General features: G+C 39.8%; 2 protein-coding genes across 2 annotated transcripts; both read right to left on the bottom strand.

Moving 5' to 3' along the window:
• Positions 1-511: 511 nt before the first annotated feature.
• CLEC5A (C-type lectin domain containing 5A) lies at positions 512-8,524 on the bottom strand (the record flags this gene model as incomplete). Its single annotated transcript, XM_080932513.1, has 7 exons — positions 8,421-8,524; positions 7,944-8,042; positions 7,129-7,203; positions 4,518-4,577; positions 4,061-4,197; positions 1,918-2,024; positions 512-626 (listed from the first exon to the last, which is right to left on the bottom strand). The coding sequence occupies exons 2-7, from the start codon at positions 8,020-8,022 to the stop codon at positions 512-514; spliced, it is 573 nt and encodes a 190-aa protein (XP_080788639.1). The 5' UTR covers positions 8,023-8,042; positions 8,421-8,524.
• A 14,508-nt stretch (positions 8,525-23,032) lies between these two features.
• Positions 23,033-24,031, bottom strand: TAS2R38 (taste 2 receptor member 38; the record flags this gene model as incomplete). Its single annotated transcript, XM_080932403.1, has 1 exon — positions 23,033-24,031. The coding sequence occupies one exon, from the start codon at positions 24,029-24,031 to the stop codon at positions 23,033-23,035; it is 999 nt and encodes a 332-aa protein (XP_080788529.1).
• Between the last annotated feature and the right edge of the window lie 458 nt (positions 24,032-24,489).

Here is a 24,489-nt window from a genome sequence, read left to right as displayed (position 1 = left end):
TAAGAGTGCTCTCTAAGGATGAAGGTAGGCAGATGGAGGAGCACCCTCACAGAGGAAGGGAGGAGGGAGGAGGGGATAGGGGACTTGTGTAGAGGAAACTAGGAAGGGGAAACCATTTGAAATGTAAATAAATAAAATAACCAATAAAAAGAAATAGATTCTGTCAACAGACAAAAACCTACTGATTAGTCAAAAGGCTCAGCTCTGCAGAAGCCGACTGCAGCTCCATATTGATTTCATCTCCAAAAACACAGTCCTGTCTGGAGATAACTAGAATCCAGACCCCTCTCATAGGAAGTGTGGTCTTGGAGAATACCTGGTGCAGAAAAGAAGTTTACCATGTGAAGATGTTTGTGAAAAGGAGTAACATATTGACTCTGAGGATTCATCAGGGAACTCCACCTGTGGAAGATGGGCACAGTCTTTGATGCTCTATATTTCCTGGACTGGTTTCAGTCACAACCAATCTCTTTTGCTGGCTCAGCAAAGAGTCATTCGTGTAGATCTATGATCATTTGGGAGTCCCCTCGCAGATCCAGCGATAGCTGACGTCACATGATGCAGCATCAAATGTCTTTGTCAGACCTATTGTGGCACAATCGAAGTTCTGATCCTGGTTGGTTACACTAAATGAAAAGAGAAAGCTTGGTTAGGCTCCTGGTTTCTATTCTGACTTGAACTGTTAGTGAGGCGAGGTTCTCATGGGAGCTGTGCATGGAAGGAATCCAGCCTCATGCAAGCACACACCCTCCTCTTTGGCACTGGGTCTTTCATCCCAATTTAGAACCCTGCCTCTCAATACACTGTCACTAACCCAGCCCCATACCCACTGCTTCCTCTAAACTCTCTTGTGAACATTCACAGATTCCAAGAATCTAGGTCTAATGTGCTCATATTAGGTTCAAAATATCCCATGTGCGGTCACCCCCAATCATATTTTAGAGTTGGATGCTTGTTTATAACAGGAAGAACCAAGGCAAAAGGAGAGGGATTTTTTTATTCTTTCCTGGATTTGAGCTGGCTCTAGGGAAAACTTAGTGAAGGCATTCTCATAGTTCCTTTCTGTCATTCAAATCCTTTTGCTCTGACTGTAAAGTCTCATCTCATAAAAAAGTTGCATGCTATTTGAGATCAAGGGACTGTAGAGTCAAGTGATAGCTCTACCCTGTTGATATATGAAATTCAACACACTTCTAACGATTCTCACATCCAGTTCAACAGCTTGGGAGTAATAGATGCTTTCTCCATGGCATCTCAATAAACACACAAAGTTGTAATCCATGCTTCACACAGCATAGTGTCTGACAGAGAGTAGACACTGGGTAGATATTAGGTTTCCTCCCCTTGTAAGGAAATCCATGTAGAGGTTGGAGACCCTTGTCAGACTCATCATTTACATATGAATACTGGAATATCATAGCCTCTGGAAAACTTTTGAACATCACAGCCTCCTGCAAACTTTGGCTCCATGGAGTGATGCCTTGAAGAGCTCTTCACGGTTATAGGTTCAACTTTTTTGCTAGATAAGGCTTAGGTATATAATAAACTCTTTTTAAATGAAGGAACTATATTTGGTGAAATGACATGATAAATAATTTAATGGCTTATAAAATACATCATATGAGATACAGCAGCAGCTCTAATATATATTATAATATATTAATGTATTATATTAATATAATATATAACTTAATATAAGTATACCATTACAATATATTAAAAAAATAATACAGAATATAACATTTGATTATTATAATATAAATAAAAAGAATAAAAATGTTAAATATGAAAGAAATGGGTTGGAAGCAACTAGAAAAGTAGAAGAGAGTCCAGTCTAAGCCTCTGATCTATTTCAGTCTGACTCTCAGGTTTTGTCTTATGCAAAAGTCTTTAGAGAAACATAGGCTGTTCACATACTTGCCATTGAACACAGAGTTGTTGACCCAGAGCCACTTTTTCTCTCCAGGCTGACGGATCAAACCAATAAAGTAATTTTCAGCACCAGCAATGTCCTGAAGAAACTTCTAGAAATTAAAAAAAAATCTCATCAGTGAGTTCTTCACTGCTGAATCCTAAGCTGGTGGTAAATGGTTTTCCTGGTTCTGGGAATCAGGGAGGCAGCAGAGGATTCGATGCTGGCTGGCATACATGCCGTTGATCCCAGAGAAGTTCTGAAACTTTGCAGGAAGTAAGATCACCTGGGTATCTGGACCAAACACAGAGTGCCTGGCTTCTGGTGCAGGCACTAACGTAGAGGATGAAGAACTTACATCAATGTTGTGACCGTTTTCTGTGGTCAATGTGCATAGGAGGCTGGGCAGAGTAGTATGGTGGGAATCAGACACCAAAATTTAAATGGGAAGCAGAGGAAATACAGGGCTCAAGTTTTCTCATCCTCTCTTCTCTTCACCCTCTGTTTTCTCTCCCCATCCTCTGCCTCTCTCTCACTACCTGAAAACATATTTCTTTTTCCACTTGAGTACTTCATTGTAGAGAATTTGTGGGATTCTGATTTCTGACCTTGGTCATCTATTTAGGGACAGCCTTCTTGAAAATTCTGCCCCATCAAAGGATGATTTTTTTGGGAGGAAGTAATAGAGGAGAAAAACATGAATAGCTTAGTTTAGTGCTAAGGTTTGAAAAAGAGACAACTATAAATTGGTGAATATAAAGTTCTATTGTTTATACGTATGATTTCAATCAGGTAACTTTTATTGTAGCGAAGAAGGTGTATCAGTTGGTGAAGCACCTGCTTGATAAGTGTGACTACCTGGGATGAGATTCCTAGAACCCATTGGAAAGCCCAATAATGCAATGAACTTCTGTAATCCCAGCTCTCCTATGGCAAGATGAGAGACAGAAACAGGATGCCTAGAAGACTGGGGGAAGGAAGTAGTTAACCTAGTTATGAATAATAAGGTACCCTGTCTGGAGAAAGGTTGAAGGTGAGGCTGTCCTCTGACATTTACATGCTTGCTGTGGCACATGTGTGCCCATATGAACACACTCTCTCTGTCTCTCTCTCTCTCTCTCTCTCTCTCTCTCTCTCTCTCAAACATTTCGTTTCTCCCATTTACTCATTGCATATTCATAAAATATGCATAATAATGTTTGTGGCTATCATTAGGCAAAATGATACAATAAACAAAGCTGCTAACATAGTATTGGTCTATTTTCATTATCACAAAGGTAAACTGCAAACTTTTATTCAATTCTTTGTTTTTCACATTACTGATTATGTTAACCTATTTTTCTTATGTACGATGTGATGTTAAACATTAATATTTTAGTAACTCATATCTTCCTCCTCTACTATATACACTAACATTTCAAAAATATTCTGTAACTTAAATTTTTATTATATTTAACATGCGTCATTCACTCATTTTTGTGTCAGTGTGTTTTTGTGAGCTTGTGTGTATATATTTATGTGTACAATCATACATGTGGTGCTTTTGGAGGCTAGAGGACCAACTGTGGGAGCTGGTTCTCTCTGGGATCATGTGAGTCTCATGGCCACTCAGGTCACCAGACCTAGTGGAAGAAACCTTAATCGGTTAAACCCTCTTAGTAGGTTCATATGACATTTATTTATTTTATTCATATGTATGTGCTCACGTGTGAGTGACAGTCTGTGAAGATCAGAGGATAATTTTCAAGAGTTGCTTCTCTCCTTGTATTATGAGAATCTCAGATCTCTGATACTGAACTCAGGTCATCAAGCTTGGTAGCGCATGCCTTTACCCACTGAGCTAACCTCACAGTCCTGAAGACACTTCTTCAGGTCTTTGGTCAGTTCTTGTACTGTAAATGTCATGGTCTGCCCCTAGGGTACTAGCCTGATGCTGTGGTTTTTAGGAAAGACACAGCATCTGGATTTCTAGTTTAGATGGAAATGAAGAACCTTCCAATCTCAGATTTAAAACATGCACTAACTTCTCAGCTAGGCACATCTCCACTTCTCCCATCATCCTATTCTCATGTCACTACACCGTTCCATACACTCCACTCACTGCGGGTGTAGGGCAGACTATTTTCCTACACCATCCCAAAGCTTTACCAGTTTCTCTGGAGTGTTGACAATTGCCAGTGTGGATCCTTTTGTTGCACAATAATCCCTGCTGTCTTTCCAAGATGATTCGTAGGTGGAGAAGAAAAAGCATCTTCCTTGATGAAAATCCCAGTCTTTGGGGCAGACTGGAGAGATTGGGGGAGGAAATAGCAGAGACAAAGGCAGAGAGGAATACATGTGATTAGTATTTTGGAGTGTGAGCCCTGCACTGGATTCGTAAAATGATGGGGCACATTTTTTTTTTTTTTTTTTTGTAACTACATCATAATATAAATTCTTCCCAATTCAGAAAGAAACTCCACTACTTTAGTCTGGTTTTCTGTTCCTCACATAAAGGAAATGAAGCTATTCATGGTCTCTTTGAGCAAAATGTTCAAAAAGGTCCTTGAGAATCCAGCTTGTGAATACCAAGAGGGTGGGAGGAGCCCAGGATAATTCACTGTACCTGTTCCGTAGCTCCCTGTAGGAATAAAGCTTTCGTCATTTCTCCCAAAAATCTGTGAGACTGAAATGAAAAGAAATCCCGATGGTTAGGATATGGTGAACACAGCAGTCATTAGGTCATGGGCTGCTGAGTTCCGAGCATTTGTTTCTAAATATCCCTGATGTTCTAGATGATCCAGAGGTGGAAAGAAAAACCACCATCCTTGATGAAAATCCTACTTGGGGCATGTAGATTTGAGATGGGAGGGTGCAGAAAGAAGGAGGGAAGCAGGGAAGAGAGGCTGAAAGAAACGTTACAGAGAGGACAAGGACCTTGGCTACTCTGAATTAGAATGTCAGAAATACTGTCTTTGAAGCATCCAACTGTTACCATGATTTATTATGCTTGGTACTCAAGCCCTACTATCTGTCTGTCTACCTCTCTTTCCCTCATTATGATAGTAGATGTGAAATGCTTAGAGAAAGAGAGCAAGATGGGGGGGTTACAGGGAAGAAGCCCTCTCAGGGTGGTTTACAACCTTGTTTCCAGAGAGCCATTTGAAGCACTTTTGTTTGATTTTTACCCACCAAAATATTTTTATCGATTATTTGGGAGTTTTACATAATGCACCCTGGTCACCTTCACTTCCCAGTCCAGTTCTCCTAGTCTTGTGCTCATCCACCCTTGTGACCTCCAGCAAAAAAGAAGGGGAAAAATAAATAATTCCAAGTCCATTTTTTTTGTTACCCAGATACTTTTACTCCAGGTTCCAACAGAAGTTTTGCTGTTCCCTTTATTTCTGAAGTCCAAACCCTTTTTTAGAGGCTATTATCCTGGAAACCCTTAGAAGCTTTTCTCATTAATACTTCCTTAGCTCTATGAATGGTAACTGACAAAAGCAGATCCAGGATCCAGGGAGTTGCAGCGGATAAGGAAATAGGTAACTGATCTAGAGATTCCTCTAAGAATGGAAGTTCACTTAAAATAATGTAGAGATTAATGGCCTCTAAGGGGTTCCTTTTCCTTGGATGCACTGGCTGTCTGAGCAGCCATATTGAAATGTCCTTTCAGGAGTGCTGGTTATTTATTATTATACTCAAAACTATAAGTGTATAATAATATATACTTATAGTTATATCTTTCATCTACCTGATGCCAACTGGTCACTTTAAATCTTACCGGTAAAACAGACACGCGCATTCGTATTCTATTGTGCTTCCTCGCTCAGACTGCTATTACAATAGACCAGTTTTTGTAAGTTAGAAATTACTCCTTTGCTCCTAAAGATGCCCATAGTAACTCACGTATTAAAAGGCAGTGGCAGGGACTTCCTGTAGAAAGCTGCACGGAAGTGTGGGGCTAGAGTCTTGGCATAGCACCTCCGAGCGACGGCACAGTTCCCAGCACCCCCATGCTGTTCACACCACCTGTAACTTTAGTTTCAGAGGACACACTGTCCCTCTGGCATCCACAGACACTCCATGCAAATGGCATATATGTGAATATAAATCATTCACACACATAAAAATGAATAAACTAAATAAAAGGAGAGAGGTGGGATTACCAGCACCATGCCTCTCTATGTGAAAAATCCCCATTAATCTTCTTGTTCATAAGTGAGGCTTGATTATCGGTCTGTTCTTATTCTTATCCCATGGTTGGTCAAGCATAATTTTTAGTACACAAAATGATGCCTAGTCCTTTTTCTTTGGTGTGGAACATGATTTCTTTCATGTATGTGTGTGTGTATATGAGTGTGTTTGTGTGTTTGTTGTGTCTACATGTTTGAGTAGATATATGTGCATGTGTGTGAGGATGTTTACACTTGCGTGTGAATGTGTGAGGGGGCCACTGGATGTCACTAGGTGCGTTCCTCAACCATTGTCCATCTTATGTATTAAGACAAGATCTCTTTCTGAATCTGAAGTTCATGAATTCAATTACACTGACTGGCCAATGAGCATCAGGGCTCCTCCTATTTCTGTCCACCAGTCTTGCTGTTACAGACACACACTACAAAGACTTGACTTTACTTGTGTGCTGGAGCTCTATGCTCAGGTCCTCATGCATGATGGGCAGACATGTTATCAAATGAACCATCTTCTAATACCAGAATTTTGTTTCTTTTCTATTTTCCAGACAGGGTTTCTCTGTGTAGCCCTGGCTGGTCTGGAACTCGCTCTGTTAACCAGACTAGCTTCAAACTTAGAGATCTACCTGTCTCTGCCTCTAGAGTGCTGGGATTCAATGTGTGGGCCTTTATCCACACCTGGATAGACTTTGGTTTGTACCAATCCCTCACAGGAATCTGTGACATTCACTTACAATCCATTATAGTAGTCCCACACAAATCATTCTCAAGCACAGGAGGAAAACTGAGGATTATAAATTTCATTCGGGGGCTGGGGGTGCATGTAGCTCAGTGCTAGACTTTGTGCTTTCTATGAGCAAGGCCCTGGATTTGATCCCCAGTACCAATAGGGGAGAAAGTCAGGAAGAGACAGTGATTAATGAGCTTGCTGTTCATCTTCACACCTATAAAGGAGAACAGGACCTTTGCATAGCGTCTGTATGAAAATTCACAGGAACGGTTAGAACTTAGGACATAGAATCTGGATACTAGAGAGATTACCATTCTGCACATTAGTGGTTCCATAGCTCTCCGTGGGGATGAAGCCATCATTACTTTTGCCAAAAACCTGTGGGACTGCAAAGAAAATCAGCTAGTGGCTCAGCCCCAGGGTGGCTGTAAAGAAGACAGTAAATGAGCCACAGGGGATGCCAGGAAACTGTGACCACAAGAGGAAGCACTGAGCTCTCTAACTCCGTGGGGGTGGGTGTATGTTCACACTTTGCTTACCTACTTGTATATCTTTCCTGAGCCCAGTATAGTTATTACGCGCTCACATTGGGTCATAGAGAAAATACTTCTTACCCAACTGCTGCAATTTACCCACATTTCCTTCCTCCATGTTTTCCTACTGGCTTCAGAACTAAATCTTTGCTACAAGGCTTCTTATACTAATAAATTTATTGAGAATAATTTATGTACACACACACACACACACACACACACACACACACACACACACACACACACCCCTCTGTTAAATCTTGCTTATAGTTAGCTCTTCATACAGCTTTATTGGGTTGAACTGGAACAGTAATTTTTAAAATTAGAGCAACAATAAAAAAGCCAGGCAAAATATTCCAGTTTAGATTATCCAGTGAAGACTCTCTTGAAAAAGCTTCATGTAAGGGCTCTATCCTTTTTACAGTCGGTTGTGTATGCCCATTGTAGATCATGGAACCTGACCCCCCGTATCTGCTAGAGTGTGGGAAGACAATGTAGAAGAACTTGGGCACTGAACCTTTACGCTCAATCTGGCATTCTGAATAGAATAAAACAATAAAGATGCTGGGGAGAAGGCTTCCACAAATACTCACAATACAGCAGAAAAAAGGTCATTCCAACAACTTTGATCACTACTACTATAAGCCCTGAGATGATCAGGTGCCAGTTCATGATGATGGGGATACAGGGACCTGTGAGGGATAAGAGCAACATCATCAGAATCTGGGGGGTGAAGCTGCTGGCCTTGTCCTTGTGTGCTTCTCAGAGTACCCAAGGGAGAGCCAGAAGACAGGCATTCCATTGACAGTGACCAATACATGTCCAGGACACTGATAGGAAACTCTCTTTCATAGATACTTTAGGATTAGATCTTAACCTTGTCTCCATTTGTGGTTCCATAAATTCTGTCTAATAAGGAATTGTCCTGTGATTCAAGAATATTTAGTCTTGAGATGACCCTTGCTCATGAGCAATGCCAATTTCACTCATAAACGCTACAATCTCAAGCGTGCCAGATGAACAAAGGACAGACAGACAGACAGACAGACAGACAGACAAGGCGGACTTACCTGATCTCTTTCCAGAAGTTTGGGTTGGGATACAGATAGGAGTCTTTGTGATAAGTTAATGTTTGGTGCAGTGAGCAGGGTTCTTTGTCTTCTGAATGTATGCTCCGGCTTGGGTAATGGGTAGTGTTGTCCTTGTTCACAAGCTCTCTGTCCTAGCAGCATCTCAAAGCAAACACTTCTTCCTGTTCAGTACTCTTGGCAAAGGAGCAGGCAGGGCAAAAAGGGGAAGGGAAGCTCTGTATCGGTAGGAGGAAGGTTCCTTTCGGGGGAAACTTTCTAGAAGAATTTGGAAAACCACATGCCTCAGCACAAACTTACTCTTCATCTGATAACTTTCTTTTGCTCATATAAAATTTGGCTCCTCAGTGTAGTATGTAAATCTTTGCATATTCCTGCTTTTATGAATGCTAAGTACTCAGACACATGGTAGATATTCTCTTAGCCTTGGATATATGTGGTGGTTTTGTACCTCTCATTGGCACCAAATCTGCCCTGGTCTTAGCTGCTGAACTGAACATTTTTATACATTTTTTCTCTGGTGTCATGTTCTCTCTCTCTCTCTCTCTCTCTCTCTCTCTCTCTCTCTCTCTCTCTCTCTCTCCCTCCCTCCCTCCCTCCCTCCCTTCCTCCCTCTCTCCTCCCTCCCTTCCTCCCTCTCTCCTCCCTCTCTCCCTCCCTTCCTCCCTCCCTCCCTCCCTCCCTCCCTCCCCCCCCTCTGCTACACAATAGACTCCTTGATGTTCTCTTTGACTAGATAATTCTGTTGTATCCCTTAGACCCCACTTTCTTCAGGAAAATTCTTTTGCCAATCCTCCACTTGCCTGTCCTGCTTGGGTTTAGGTATCCCTTACCTAGCATCATGATACTAGGTACCTACTCCTTGGGAGTTTTTTCATGATTATCTGCCTGTGCACTGTAATTTCCACACTCTGAAACCATGTAGGCTCAAGCTATTTCTTTTCTCACTGGCACAGCCACAGCCTTTGAATCACTGTACTTGAGAATGATGTCTTGTTTCTAGGCTTTTATTTGTGGACTTATCATTAGACCTATAAAATAAATATTTATTATCTTTGATTTTTGTGTGACACTACTTATCCAAATTGATGAGTTGGTTGTCTTTGTTTTCAAAGATAATGTAGATGTTAGACCACTTCTAAAACATGTAAATTCCTGATTAAAACCCATGGACTGAAGACTGTGCTGACAGTACTCAGAATAACTAACCATCCCCTTGTTTGTAAACAAAGTTAACTTATATTACACATAGTATGTAGTTTGAATGTAAGTTGCAACTCAGCTTATATAGCAACTCAAAGTTTATAGAAAAATCTGTTTTTTGATAAATGTAAATGCCCCCTAATAGAACACTGTGATATACACAAACTGATATGTTAGGGTATGGAGGTAAGGGGAAGGTGTGGGTGTGGAACAGGTATAGTTCAAAGCTCTCATGTCTGCAGCCTACCAGGAACAGAGATATCATGGAAACACACTTGGCTCCCACTTACTGTAATGTCTGGTTGAATAACCTGCAGGTCCTATGCAGAGGGAAGTCATTCTAGTTAGATGCTAAAGACACTACTACCTCATTAATATTGAGCTGTTTTACTTCTAGACTCAATACTCAAAAGACAGACTCCCTACTCACATGTCTTTAACCAAAACCTGGAATAGTTGTAAAAAAAAAAAAACAACAACTCCCATCTTTCTTCATTAAGTCCTGTAATATCTGACTATCACAGTGTCTAACAGTAGCCATTGCAGATGTGCATATGGATAAAGCTTTCTACTATCTCACTTAGATGTTTAATATAAAGGAGGCTGGGTGTGGTGGCACACACCTTTAGTCACTGTACTGGAGAGTCAGAGGCAGGCAGACTTCTGAGTTTGAGGCCAGCCTGGTCTACAAAGGTAGTTTCAGGACAACCAGGTAGGTCTACAAAGAGAAACCCTGTCTCAGAACCTGTTCCCCATTTCCCAAAATAGCTTAAGAAAAGGAAAAAAGTATATGTGAACATAACTAAAATTAAATAAGGATTATAAGGAATGACCGAGTTTCCATCTATGAGTCATAACTTTTAAGACACAGGAAATAATAGACCACACCTCACCCATACTTTTAGAAAGATGTTGGAAAACATTGATTCTGTAAAAGGAAAATGCCTTTACATTGACAAGAATCACTTGGAGGTTTAGTTGATGATTAAAAAGCAACCAACAGTAGGATGAAGGGCTCTGAATAGTATATTAGATACCATAAGAAAATGATGAGAAAGACAGAAGCCATCACTGAAAAAGCCATTCAGAAGTCAGAGTAAAAGGAAAAAAGGATAAGTAGAGAAGAAATATAGCGATGTTAATATTGGGTCCAATGAAAACACAACTAGAGATACTATTATGAAGTAAATTAAAAAATATCTCCTCTACATAAAAGATACCAATGAAAGTTAAATTAACTAAGGAAAGAACTAAGATTTTCATTGCAAGTAAATTCATGATGCTATTGTGATCTTTTTATAGATAACATATTCCCCCAAAGGATGTCTATGGAGTGCAGGAAAAACACATTGTTTAAATAAAATCTAATGGAAAAACCTATTCTAGCTGGATACACTGTTGCTGAAGAAAATTAATATTGCTCAGGTCTTAGTAGACAAAAATTAGCCATAAAGATATAAGTAATGTAAACAACAATTGTGGGTAGTTAGTAATAATAATCTGTAGTATTGATGAACAGTTGGTACTAAGAATTTTCCTATAATCTATAAAATATCAAGATATGATTTAATTTTATGTGTTAGAAAAGCCTTGGCATTTTACTATGAAAACTGGTAAGCATGATGGGATAGAAGTTCTGTGTGAAACATCTTAAGGCCATGTAAACAGTAACTAAGACCACTGTGGCCACCTTTCACAATGATAAAGAACTGAGGTCTGTTCATTGCACCATTTATCAGGAAACACATTGTGCTAATATGTTCATGAATGTGGTAACTAAGGCTGAGTGTTACACAGGCTTGAATGTCTAGAATCATAAAAATTCTAGGGCTTTGCAGGATGAATTGGATTTCTAGCACAAGATTATTTTATCACCATTAGAGTGAAATATATGTATATATATGTATATATACATATATGTGTGTGTGTGTATAGATTTAAGGTATTTAGTATTTACTGGCTCTAAGATTCACTTCGGATAGCTCTTATCCAACAATAAGAAGGGTTTTTGCTTGTTATAATTAGGATAGGCACCATTTGCCCCAATGGCTTATGTATGGAGACTTGGTCCCTGTTGTAAATATTACTCAGAAGAGGGGCCTCCAAGAAGTATCTGCCTTCATCAATGACTTAGTCCATCAAAGCATTTAAATTTTGAATCAAATGTTGGTACGTGTGGGACAGTGGAAGTTAGATCATTGGGAGGTGTCAAGAATGTCATTAATGGTTATTTCCTGCCTGGGTCCTTTCCTGTCTTTTTTATACGTTCTGGCTATCATGAGGTGAGTATTTCTCCTCTATTACTCCCCTTTACACTGATGCTTTCTCTCAACGTGGCTCCAAAACAATAGAGCCAGCCAACCATAGACTGCATCATCTGAAACAAGGAGCCAAAATAAAGTCTTTCTCCTTTAAGTTATGTATTTTATAACAGAAATAAAAGTGTGGTTAATACAGCACTCTATAGTCACTTAGAACCTCGTCTCCCAACCTCATAATCTAAAAATGATGATGACTAAGGTCCTTATGCAAAAGATACCTATGCAATCCTCTAAACACTTTAATACATTTTAGATTTCTACAAATATAATTTTTAAAAGTATTTTTGCCAGTTGAATTTGCAAACAAAAAGCTCATTTATACAATGGCTACTTGTTCATTATACTTTAATTTTTAATCCTTAATAATATATAATACAATGAGGAATCATCCACTGATATCGTCTTAGATCCCATGAAATAAACCAACAAAGAACAGCATGAATTAAAGCCATGGCAATTCACAGATAACCATCAGACTGAACAAGAGGACCCTACTGGAGGAGCTAGAGAAAGGATTGAAGGAGCTGAAAGGGTCTACAACCCAATGGGAAGAACAAAATTATCAATTATCCAAAACCCACCACAGTTCCCAGGGACTAAAACACCAACAATTTTAAATAGTTTGCATGGAAAGACCCATGGTCTCAGGTGCATATGCAGCAGAGGACAGCATTTTCTGACATCAATGGGAGGAGAGGTCTTCGGTCTAGGAAAGGCTCATTTTCCCAGAGTAGGGGATTGCCAAGATGCCGAAGTGGGAGAGAGATATTGGGAGAGGGAGCACCTCCATGGAGGCAATGAAGAGGGAGGGGGATGGGATTGTGGGAAATGGATAACATCTGAAATGTAAATGAAGAAATTTTTCAATAAATAAATTTTGGGGGAAAATAAAATAAAAATTTTATCTTAAAAAAAGTCATGGCAATTCAAAATTTTATGAAACATGTTGTATTACTAACCAAACCCAACTCAAGAAACAGAAGACTTGAAATATCTTTAAAAACTTGCCTAAGGTTTTTGACAAAATTTTTAAATGTAAGCTGTAAAAACTAAGACTTATAAGTAGCAATTTGTATGGGAAGCATAAGTTTAAAATGTCATAAACATTTTTATCTTAAAGGTATTTATGTATCATGTGCCATACTTTCAGCTGTCAGACTGATCCGAGCCTCAAATGGTTTTAGGGAAAAGTAAGCTCAGTTGAGGAGCTGCTTCTATCAGATAGGCCCATGTCATTTATGTGAATATTTCTTTCCCTTTTTTTTTTTTTTCATTTTTCTGTTTCCTTTTTTCATTTAGTTTCTTTTTGTATGTCAATTTTATCATTTCGAAGTAACCCGTTCAACACAACAAAATAAAGTATAGTAAGATAAAATAAAAACCATTACACTGAAATTGAACAAGGCAAACCAACAAACGAGTCCCAAGAGAAGGCAGAAGAATCAGACACACCCATTTGGGCATTCAAGAGTTCCATACCACAAAATACTCAACTTAAAGCTATAATGTATATTCAGAGGACCTCGTGCAGATCCATGCCAGCCCCATGCTTTCTGCTTCAATCTCTGAATTCATATGACCATTGTTCAATTGGGGGCTTTGTTCTCCTTGTGTCTACGTCCCCTCTGGTTCTTTGCTTTTTATTGGATATTTTATTTACATTTCAAATGTTATCCCTTTCCCCTCCATAAACCTCCTATCCGATACCCCCTCTCCTGCTTCTATGAGGATGCTCCCCCCAACTCCCCACCCACCTGTCTCCCAGCCCTGACATTCCCCTATACTGGGGTATCGAGCCTTGGCAGGACCAAGGGAGTCTCTTTATATTGATGCTCAACAAAGCCATCTTCTGCTACATGTGCAGCTGGAGCCATGGGTCCATCCATATGTACTCTTTGAATAGTGGTTTAGTTTCTGGAAGCTCTGGTTGGCTGGTATTGTTGTTCTTATGGGGTTGCGAACCCCTTCAACTCTTTCAATCCTTTCTCTAACTCCTCTATTTGGGGACCCTGTTCTCAGTTCAGTGATTGGCTATGAGCATCCGCCTCTGTTTTTGTCATAGTCTGGCAGAGCTTCTCAGGAGACAGCTATATCAGGCTCCTGTCAGCATGTACTTCTTGGCCTCAGCAATATTGTCTGGGTTTAGTGGCTGTATTTGGGCTGGATCTCCAGGTGGGGCAGTCTCTGGATGGTCTTTGCTTCAGTCTCTGCTTCAAACTTTGTCTCCTTATTTCCTCTGGTGAATATTTTTGTTCCCCCTTCTAAGAAGGACTGAAGCATCTGCACTTTGGTCTTTCTTCTTCTTGAGCTTCAGGTGGTCTGTAAACTGTATCTTGAGGTATCCGAGCTTTTGGGCTAATATCCACTTACCAGTGAGTGTATACCATCTGTGTATTTTTTTTTTTTTTTTTTTTTTTTTGTGATTGGGTTACTTCACTCAGGGTCATATTTTCTAGGTCTATCCATTTGCCTACGAATTTCATGAAGTCATTGCTTTTAATAGCTGAGTAGTATTCCATTGTGTAAATGTTCCCCTTTGGTTCTTATGCTTCTTCTGCTTCCTCTTCTGCGGGGTTCGCTGAGCTCCAAGAGGAGGGATTTTATACAGAAATCCCAATTAGAATTTTGTGTTCCAAGGGATCTTTGCAGAGTAATATCTGGCTTGGGTCCCTATGAATGTTTCCATCTGTTATAGGATGATCATGATGGCTGAGCAAGGCACTAATCTGTGAGTCTAGCAGAATGTCATTAGAAGTCATTTTACTGTTACTCTTTTTTTCTTTTTTAGACCAGTAGTATTTGGTTTTATTCAATGTCTTTGGGCCACCCAGTCTTTGGTTATTGGTCACCCAAGGAGTGTTGGGCATGGCATACTTTTTATAGAGTGGGGCTTAAGTCAAATCAGGCACTGTAGAGGGTGAACAGGTACCCACATAGAACATTCACTCCTATGTTATAGTGTCTTTGGTATGGGGAAGTAGTTTGCAGGCTACAAAAAGAGAAATGGTAACAACAGCCCAGCCACAAAACCTTTGAACTACAGTCTGTCTAGTCTGCAAAATTTTGTGGCACAATTCTTGTGGGAGTAATTGACCAATGTGGAGAATTTTATTTGTTGCTAATTGACATAGCAATTAGGAGGAGGGCCCAGGCCACATGAGTGGTTTCTTTCCTAGAGAGGTGGGCCTATGCTATATCAGAAGGAAGCTAAAAGTGAGCCTGGAAAAAAGCCAGTAAGTAGTACCTGCCTCAGTTCCTGCCTTTTTGTTCCTACACCAAGTTTCTGACATACAACCTAACCCCAAATCTACATTTGTAAAGACAAACTTTTCATTTGGTTATGAGTCCAGTTTTAGATCTGACATCTAATGTGAATCAGGTGCTCCTCATTTCTAAACCTCTTCCAGTGATCAGTTGTCAACTCTGTTGTAGTAAGTTCTAAGCTACACTAGTATTTCCTCAAAGCTGGAGAGAAGCCAACTTCTTCTCTCAACTTCTCATTTCTTGCTGGTGATTGCGTCATAACGGCACTCAGCACTGAGTCATCCATGATAATTCCTTTTCTACCGACCACTCTCACTAGTCACTAGATGATGATGCTTTTCCAAAGCATTTTTAGATCTCTTCTAACTTCTCTATTTCCACTGCCACATCCTGAGACAAATCTCATCTCCTTTGACTATGATTGAGGTGTAAATGTCCCAAGCACTTTGCCTTAGGTCTTTCAGAATAATCCCACACAACATTGTCATTTGAGTCTCCATAAAATAATTGTCACAACCATGTCACGTCCTTAGTTTAGGTCTGTGATAAGCACTAATATGAGAAGTCCCCATTAAACCTTGGCTCTGCTCATTCATCTAAATCTTTTTTTCCATATTGTTAATGTAAATTCTGATCCAAACTTTTCACACATTTTGCTTATGATAATATTCAGATACCTAATTAAATGCACTTTATCATTATTTTATTTTTGTCTCTGTGTATATATTTCTGAACTAAGAATCAAGTACTGACTGTGTTTGATTATTCTCTGTGCCTAGTGAGAACTAAATTGGAGTTCCTCAGCCCACTCAGTTGCAATTCGGCCACCTCACCATCCCTTCTGTAAGGATTCTCTAGTAAATGCATGAGGGTAGAAAGCCTGAGATGGGGACACACTGAGGCATTTTCTCTTAAGAGTCTTTTAAAGAAGCTTAGTGACTTATGGGTCAAAGGATGAAACATAAGACAAATTCAGTGTTGTTACCTGTTAAATTAGATGAAGATCAAGGTGAGAGTAGGGGTGTAAAAGCTAGTGTTGGAGAGGATAGTCTAGACTCATACAATGGGTAAATCATCAGAATAAGAAATCTTTGAGGTCAGTTCAGCCCACACAGGAAGACTTCTGTACTGAATTGGATAGGGATATAGCTCAGAATCAAAATGTTTTCATACCCCATGTGAGGTCTTGGGTTTGATCCTCAGGACTTTAGTAACTCAGGTTGTAGATCCAGGAAAGTTATCAAACTCTAGATAGGCTGCATACAAAGAAACACACATCTATACACTTCATGGTCAGTTTCTGAAAACTGACTATTTTGAAGACAGTTATAGAAAACTATAACATTACAAGCAGAAAGGCATAAAGTCCAAAGGTAGTCTAGGCTGGAATACAATGCAAGACATTTTTATAGTGATGAGGAAAAACCAAGGAAGCATGCTAACTTGTTTTTCCTCAATAATTTATATATTTTATTTATTTATATCCTTATCACAGCTCCCTTCCCTCCTCTCCTCCAGTCCTACCATTATAAATTCCTCCCTATTACCACCTCCAATTCTCCTATCCTGAGACCTCCTAGTAAGACTGGGCACACCCTCTGAGGCCCAACCAGCAGTCCAGGTAAGGAAAGGGGACCCAATAGTAGGCAACGGAATCAAAGACAGCGTCTGCTCCAATCGTTAGGGGACTCACATGAAGAACAAGTTGCACATCTACTATAAACATTTAGGGGTCTAGGTTTAGCCAATGCATGCTCTTTGGCTGGTGGTTCAGTCTCTGCGAGCCCCCCCCCCCCCAATTCTGGGTCTAGTTGTTTATGTATGTCTTCTTGTGTTTTCCTTGACCCCTCCAGCTTTCTCAATTCTGTTCACACTCTTCCTCAAGACTCTCTGAGATCTTCCTGATGTTTAGTTGTGGGTCTCTGCGTCTGTTTTCATCCACTGTTGGATGAAGCCTCTTAGGACACAGTTATGCTAGGCTCCTGTCTACAAACGTAGCAGAGTATCATTAATAGTGTCAGGGTGTTGGCTCTTCCGCATGGGATGGGCCTTAGGTTGGGCCAGTCACTGGTTGGCTGCTCCATCTTTATTCTTGCACATCTTGCAGGTAGGACAAATTCTGGGTTGGAGGTTTTATGTCCTCCCTTCCTCCACTAAAAGTCTTGTCTGGTTATAGGAGGTAGTTCATTTAGTTTTTATATTCCCTGCTTAAGGGAATCTCAGCTACAGTTACCTCCAGAGACTTCCTGTAGCCTCCTGGCCCAGGCCTCCAGCTAGTTCCAGAGATATCCCCGACTGGTTACCGTTTTCTTTCCCAGCCCTATTCTGCCCCCCTTCCTCTCACCTGATTGCCATCCCTATTCCTTTCCTCTCCTCCTCTCCCGCCCAGGTTCCCTCTCACCATCCATCTCTGATGACTATTTTGTTTCCTATTTTGAGGGAAATTCATAATCCTCCCTTGAGTCCTCCCATTTTCTTTGGGTCTGTGGATGTAGCACGGTTACCTTGATAGGTGATACTATGGCTATACTGATATCTGAGAACTTGGAGCTAAGGGCCATAGATAAAAGAAAACATGATGTTTGTCGTTCCAGATATAATTTAGCTCAATATAATCTTTAAAGTCCCAGGCACTCACTTCCAAATTTAGTGAGATCATTTTCCTCACAATTGAATACTATTCTGTTGTGTATAATTACCACATTTTATTATTCATTTTTTGAAAAACAATTAGGTCATTCCTAAAGATAATTCCTGACAAGACGTAGATGTAGGAAAGAATTTTCTGAATAGAACTCCATTTGTCCCAGAAATTAAGGTCAACAATAGACAACTGTGACCCCATAGAAAAGTGCTTCTTTACAACTAAGAAAACAAATGTTCAAGTGAAGAAGAAACCCACAGAATGGAAGAGAATCTTTGCCATTTATAAATCTGGCAGACATCAATATCCTGAATATACAAAAAACTCCAAAACAAAGAGTCAAGGAAACAAATGACCCAATTAATAATGGCTAGGAGGGTTCTCAGTAGAAGAAATAAAAATGGCTAAAGGGCACCTTAAAGATATTCATCATTCTTAGTGGTTAGGAAAATGCAAATTAAAACAGTGTTGAGATGTTATCTCAGGCCCATTAAAATGGCTAAGGTAAAAAAAGACAAAACAAAACAAACAAAACAAAACAAAAAAAACCCTGGTAACCATGTTGGTGATGCTGTGGACAGAGGAGCCTTTATTCACTGGTGACAGAAATGCAAATTAGAGCTGTCTCTCTCTGGAATGCAGCATGAAAAATCTTCAAACACTAAAAATAAGTCTACAGTATGACCCAGGTATACCACTCCTTGGCATATTCCCAAAGGACTTGATATCCTACTTCACAGATACTTGGTCAGTAGTGTTCACTGGCACCCTATTCACAGTAGTCTCCAAATAACTGTCTTAGGGTTTTACTGCTGTGAAGAGACACAATGACCAAAGTGACTTTTATAAAGGACAATATTTAATTGATACTGGCTTACAGGTTCAGAAGTTCAGTCCATTATCATCAAAGCAGGAACATGGCAGCATCTAGGCAGGTATGGTACAGGCAGAGCTGAGAGTTCTACATCTTCATCTGAAGGCTGCTAGTGAAAGACTCACTTCCAGGCAGCTAGTACAAGGGTATTAAAGCCCACACCCACAGTGACACACCTACTCCAACAGGGTCATACCTTCTAATAGTGCCACACCCTAGACAGAGTTTATACAAATCATCACAATAACCTAAATGTAACCTAAATGTATTTCAGTATTTAATTCAGACAGACAGACAGACAGACAAACAGATGAACAGAATGATGGATGGGTGCAGACACACACAGAGAGACACACACAGCAGGTGGGGAGCATGAGAGAGAGGGGGAGAGGAAGAGCGAGAGGGAGAAGGAGAAGGATGGTCAGATGACCAATTGCAGAAGCCAGGTCTCTCTTTCTTCTTGTGGGACCTGGGAATAGAATTCAGACTTCTCAGGCTTGGTAGCAAGTACCCTTACTTACTGAGCCAGCCTGCTGACCCCTGTGTACAATATTAACTCTTAAATAGACTGCCATAATCATTGATATGACAAGCTGTTAAAAAACTACCAAAAGATCAATAAAAAGTAGATTAAACTAAAAATCAAAGACTTAAAGGCACACCAAAAAGTATAAGAAAGAATACATAAAAATATAAAAAATAGCATGTTAAGATCCTAATGTGGGAAAGATGTTGAGATATTTAGTATTTAGACATGATTTTATAAGAGATTTTACTAAGAATTATAAAACATATGGAAAATCACCAATGCTAGTAAACAAAGATATTAATGTTCACACTCAAACTGAATATTTTTATAAAGTGAAATCTTTCAAGTTGATATTCAGATTCAGTACAATAAAACCTGGAGTCCCAATAAAGCTATGTCTATGAATATGTGCACACACGCAGACACATGCACACACATATGTATATACATTATAAAAATTTAAATTTGGAAGATTCATGGTGTCTGGCTTCATACTTTACTAGTCATCTACACTGATCACAAAAGTAGTGTTAAGATAAAAGCCTAGAAAAATATATGGAGTGCAACATTGAGACCAGAGAATAAACAACATGCATGGAGCCATTAGAGTTAGTTTAATGAAGACATGAATGGCATGAAAGCTTTTGATAAATGATACTGAGTGCATGGATCAGACACAAAGAAACTTCAGCAGTCCCTTCAATAAACTACAAAAGAATTCACATTTTAAAATTAGTCAAACCTGAAATTTATTCTTAAAAAATAAAACCTCTTATAACTTTAGAGAAGAACGTGGCCTTTTAGAGGCAAGTAGATATGTCCTAGAGGAAATACAAAAATTACAAATATTGTGGAATTTATCAAAACCCAGAATTTCTGCTTATCAGTGTATGATCAAGAAGATGAAAAGATAAACCATATTTTGGGTTATAATAGTACCTATATTTCACATGGATGAATTTTGCTGAATGAATTCTGGAGTAGATTTGTATTCACACACATATGCAAAGATGAAGCATGTATATATAACCTATGTATACATATATACAATATAAATAATAAGTAAAAATAAACTCTTAAAATTGTAAATTATATGCATATTTATATATAGGAGTTATATATATATATGTATATATATTATATGTGTAAAATGTCAAAATCAATAAAGTCCTAAAAAATCACATCTCAGCATAAAACATGTACAAATTCATTTGTAGTAGAAAATGTATAATAAGATGGCCAAGAAATACATAGAGATGTGGTTCATGTTGGAGTTATTAGAGAAATAGAAATTAAGGACATTTCAGTCTCACTTTAGTGACCAAAACTGAGACTAGCAGTAGTAAGTAGTAAGACTAGTAGTAAGAAGTAGTAAGTAGTAAGTTTCTACTGGTGAGAATGTGGAATGACTTCCCTATATTGTGGTGGGTGGTGTCAAATATTAGGATCACTTCGAAAAACTTGAACAATTTTTTTTTTTGTATTTGAATGTGTACCAGCTGTTTTTTTTTTTTTAAACATAGCAACTGCACACCTAAGTATATAAGAGACCCAAAACTTGGCCCACAAAAGGATGAATTCAAGAGTATTTATAGAAACTTTATTAATAAAATCTGCTTACTATACAAATGCAGCATCTTTATAGTGAAACTATAAATTTGCGTTTTAGCATTTTTTATCTTATTAGTTTTGCGTATTTCAATTGTTTTATGGTTCTTTTTGAGAAAGCGTGAGAGAGAAAGATCATGAAGTTGGGTGTCTAGGGAGGTAGGGAAGGTCTGCAAGGAGTTGGGGAAAGATATGATTAAATATTTATTGACTGTAAAAATGTTAAATAAAGGGTAAGTTGGGATTCATATAACATTAAGGATAAACTTAAGAAATATGCCAAAACTACTGAAAAAAAGAACACAAGAAGAGACCCACATGAGTGTTTCCAGGGAAACAACAGTGAAAGCAGTAAGATCTACTACAGAGCTGTCATAATGCTCTAGGCCAGGGTAGGCACAGCGTCTGCAGAGACTCACAACAATGGGAAATGTCGCTCACTGTGGTGGCAATGCAAAGGGATGAGTTTGGTAGATCCTCACAGAGTTAAACACATTTTCATCATGTAATACAGCATTTGATTTCCTGGAACGAATCCAAGAACCAGAAGCCCATGTACACAGAGAATCAGCACGTTCCTTGTAGCATTACTAACAATTGCTAAGCCTCGGAAACAGCCAAGTCACTCTTCAGTGAGTGAACGGATCAAGGGTGGCTTATCCAGACCACAGAATATGACTCAGCACAGAAAGAAACAAGCCGCCAACCCATAAGAAGACAGAAAAAGCTCAGATGTAGGATATTAAGTGAAAGTCCCAAATCTCAGGAGGCTGCATGGGCTGTGTAATTTTAGCTATGTGTTTTTCTGTGGCCTTAAATTGCTTCAAATGGTGCTCTTAAAAATATCACAGAGAACAATAAGACATAAAAAAGATGATATAATTCAGATAATACTCAATAAAAAAAAGAAGGAAACAAAAGGAGGTATTACACTTATGTCTCCCCTTTCAGATGATATTCCATAAAAACCATAGGGAGAAATGGGGCCAAAGGCAATGATATAATTTGAGGGCATCCCACCATCTCACTCAAATGATAGGGCACCAAGAGTAGTGGTTTTTTATTTTAGCTGTATCATAGATTCTAGAAATATGACATCTATGTCCATCTCTAAATATTTGATTTTGTTGGTCTGAAGTGTTTCTCTCATGATTATACTTAGAATCGTGAGTGGGGATTAGAGCTGCTGAAGAAAACGTTAAACTACGTCCACTCCACCGAGGAAGTCTTGGTCGATGGAACTGAAGAAAAGATTTGTTTGCTTGAAAAATGTAAGAATCAAATTTATCAATAAGAGGCCTGAGAAGAGACAGTGCTCTTCAGTTGGACTTACACAAAAGGAAAACCTTCCTTCCTGGGAGATCTGTGAGCTGAGCGCCCTGACAGATTTAAATACCTGACCTCTAACCTTCTCTCTTGACTCTCTACAGCTGAAGTTTGGAAAGCTGTCCAGGTTCAGTTCCTATGCAGGAAGACAGAGAGCTGGGTCTTCCCGGCCCTGCCTGGAAGTTTCAGTTCCGGCAGACGGCCTGCTTAGATAGACGAAGGCACCTGGGAAGTCAGGAGGAACAGCAGATGCTGTTAGTCAGAGCTCAGGAAGAGCAAATCCTACCTCACTCTTCTTTGTCTAGGAAACAGGCAGAAGTACGCTTTGGATTCAGCATATTTTCAAAATGAATCCTAGTCATGGACCCCATTAGAGCTGTGATATAGCACACTTTGAAGCAGAAGTTATGGCATAGTTGTTTCTGCGCACTTTTCCTCATCTCATATTTCCATGGAAACCGTGGGGTCTGAAGAACACTGAATGATCAACGGGGCAGCAACTGTTTTCATGTGTGATTCCAGTACCTGTTCTGAACAAAAGCCTTAGCAAATGCCTTAAAAGACAGGACTAGTTCTTTAAGGCTCGCTATTCTTTTAGAACAAGGGGCTTCCCATGGCGCACTATAATCAATAGTGCTAAAGGATTTACAATGAATCTTTCATTTTTTTCCTTTGGTTCATTTTATCAAACACATCTAAGGAGCCAACACTCTTATATTTGCTTGTATTAGAGAGTCTGTTGACATCAAGGAGATTGGATTCCAGTTATATTTTATGGAAGAACCTGTAAAACTTCATGAAAAATTGAGGAGCATATTTAATGACTTAGCAGAGTGTCCTGGGAAGTTCCCCGTGGTCTCTTCTCACCTTTCCTCTGCTTTGAAACCAAAATAGCACGGCCTCTATGGTCCCCCTCAGTTTGGCATTGCCTGATATCAGGATGGCTGCATGCCCAGAAGGACAGGCTGCCATGATCCCTATGCAAACCATCACTGCCCCCTTATTGTGCCATAGCACTAGTAAGGGTATTGACAGCAAAGCAGCACTGAATGACAACACATAAAAACAGAGAAAGGAGACCAGAAATAGGATGGCCCTGACGTGGGCCTCAAGGCTGGGGTCACGAGAGCCTCTGGTTTGGGACTTCATCGTCCTCATGTGACTTCCCAGGGAGATAACCAGCACTCCAGAGGAAATCAGGAAAGCTAGAGAAGGGGGGACAGAGCCCACATTGCAGAAGATAAATGAGTAAAAGAAACTGAGTTTTGTAATTCGCAAACTGAATTCTGTGTTGTTCATGTGCAACTCGGATGTGGCTGTGGATTGAGATCTGCTAAAGTAGTCCCACAAACAGAGGGCGGTGCAGATGCCGGAGAAAAGAAGAGCAACCAGAAGCATCTGGAGAAATCTCCTGGAGACCCAGCTTGCTAAGTGGAATGGGAAGGTGTGAGAGAAACGGACAATCTTGGCGCAGTAGAGGAGACTGAGGCAGGCAGCAAGCCAGAGGCTCACTTGGTTTGTGATCATCCAGAGAGTGAGGATGGCTTGGTAGTTGTGGTTTATTGGGTCTTTCATCTGCTGGAAGCAGGCGAGCTGAATAGCATCAAGAAGCAGAAGGCCCTGCAGGAAAAGCCGGGTGATGCTGAGACACAGTAGTGCGATGTCACAGTTGTTCAATGGCTGCTTTTTTACCATGTCCCAAAAGTTTACCAAGACAATGAACGCATTGGCCAGGATCCCCACTGCAAACTCCACGACTGAAAGGAACAGAAATGAAATCTTGGCTTCATAGGACACAGTTAAGACTGGAGTCAGAGTCAACATGGCGCCCCTTCTCTGATTAATCTGAAACTCTGATTTCACCTGCCAGAGCAGGAAAGTTTTTCTCTTGAACTGAGAGCCTTTCTTTGCAAGGATCCCCAAATCTTGCCCAGGTTCTCCCACCTAGGAACACAAATCCCCAATAGGAAACCTGGAGGGGATGTTGTCACTTCACAGTATCTTGTGGTTTATCATGAATATCTATAGTAAGGGAGGAGCAATGATGGGTCTTCCTCTGGGATGATGCAAAAGCTTTAATAAACCCAGGTGTTACCTACCCAAGAGCCCCATCCCCATCCCCACCCCTAAGTCACATTGCAGCAACAGGAATGTAAACAAGATTGAGTTTCCATTCCCTAACCAGGCAGGGTCTGGTTTTACATGCCCACATGAACCTGTGAGCACAGAAAAGAGAAAGATTTGTTTATGGGCCCAGGGACACTGCCTGTAGGCAAAACAAA

The sequence above is a fragment of the Micromys minutus genome (genome assembly GCF_963924665.1).
Source record: "Micromys minutus genome assembly, chromosome: 18".
NCBI lineage: Eukaryota > Metazoa > Chordata > Mammalia > Rodentia > Muridae > Micromys > Micromys minutus.
Note: the sequence above shows the minus strand (reverse complement) of the source record. Positions and strands in the feature narration are given on the sequence as shown.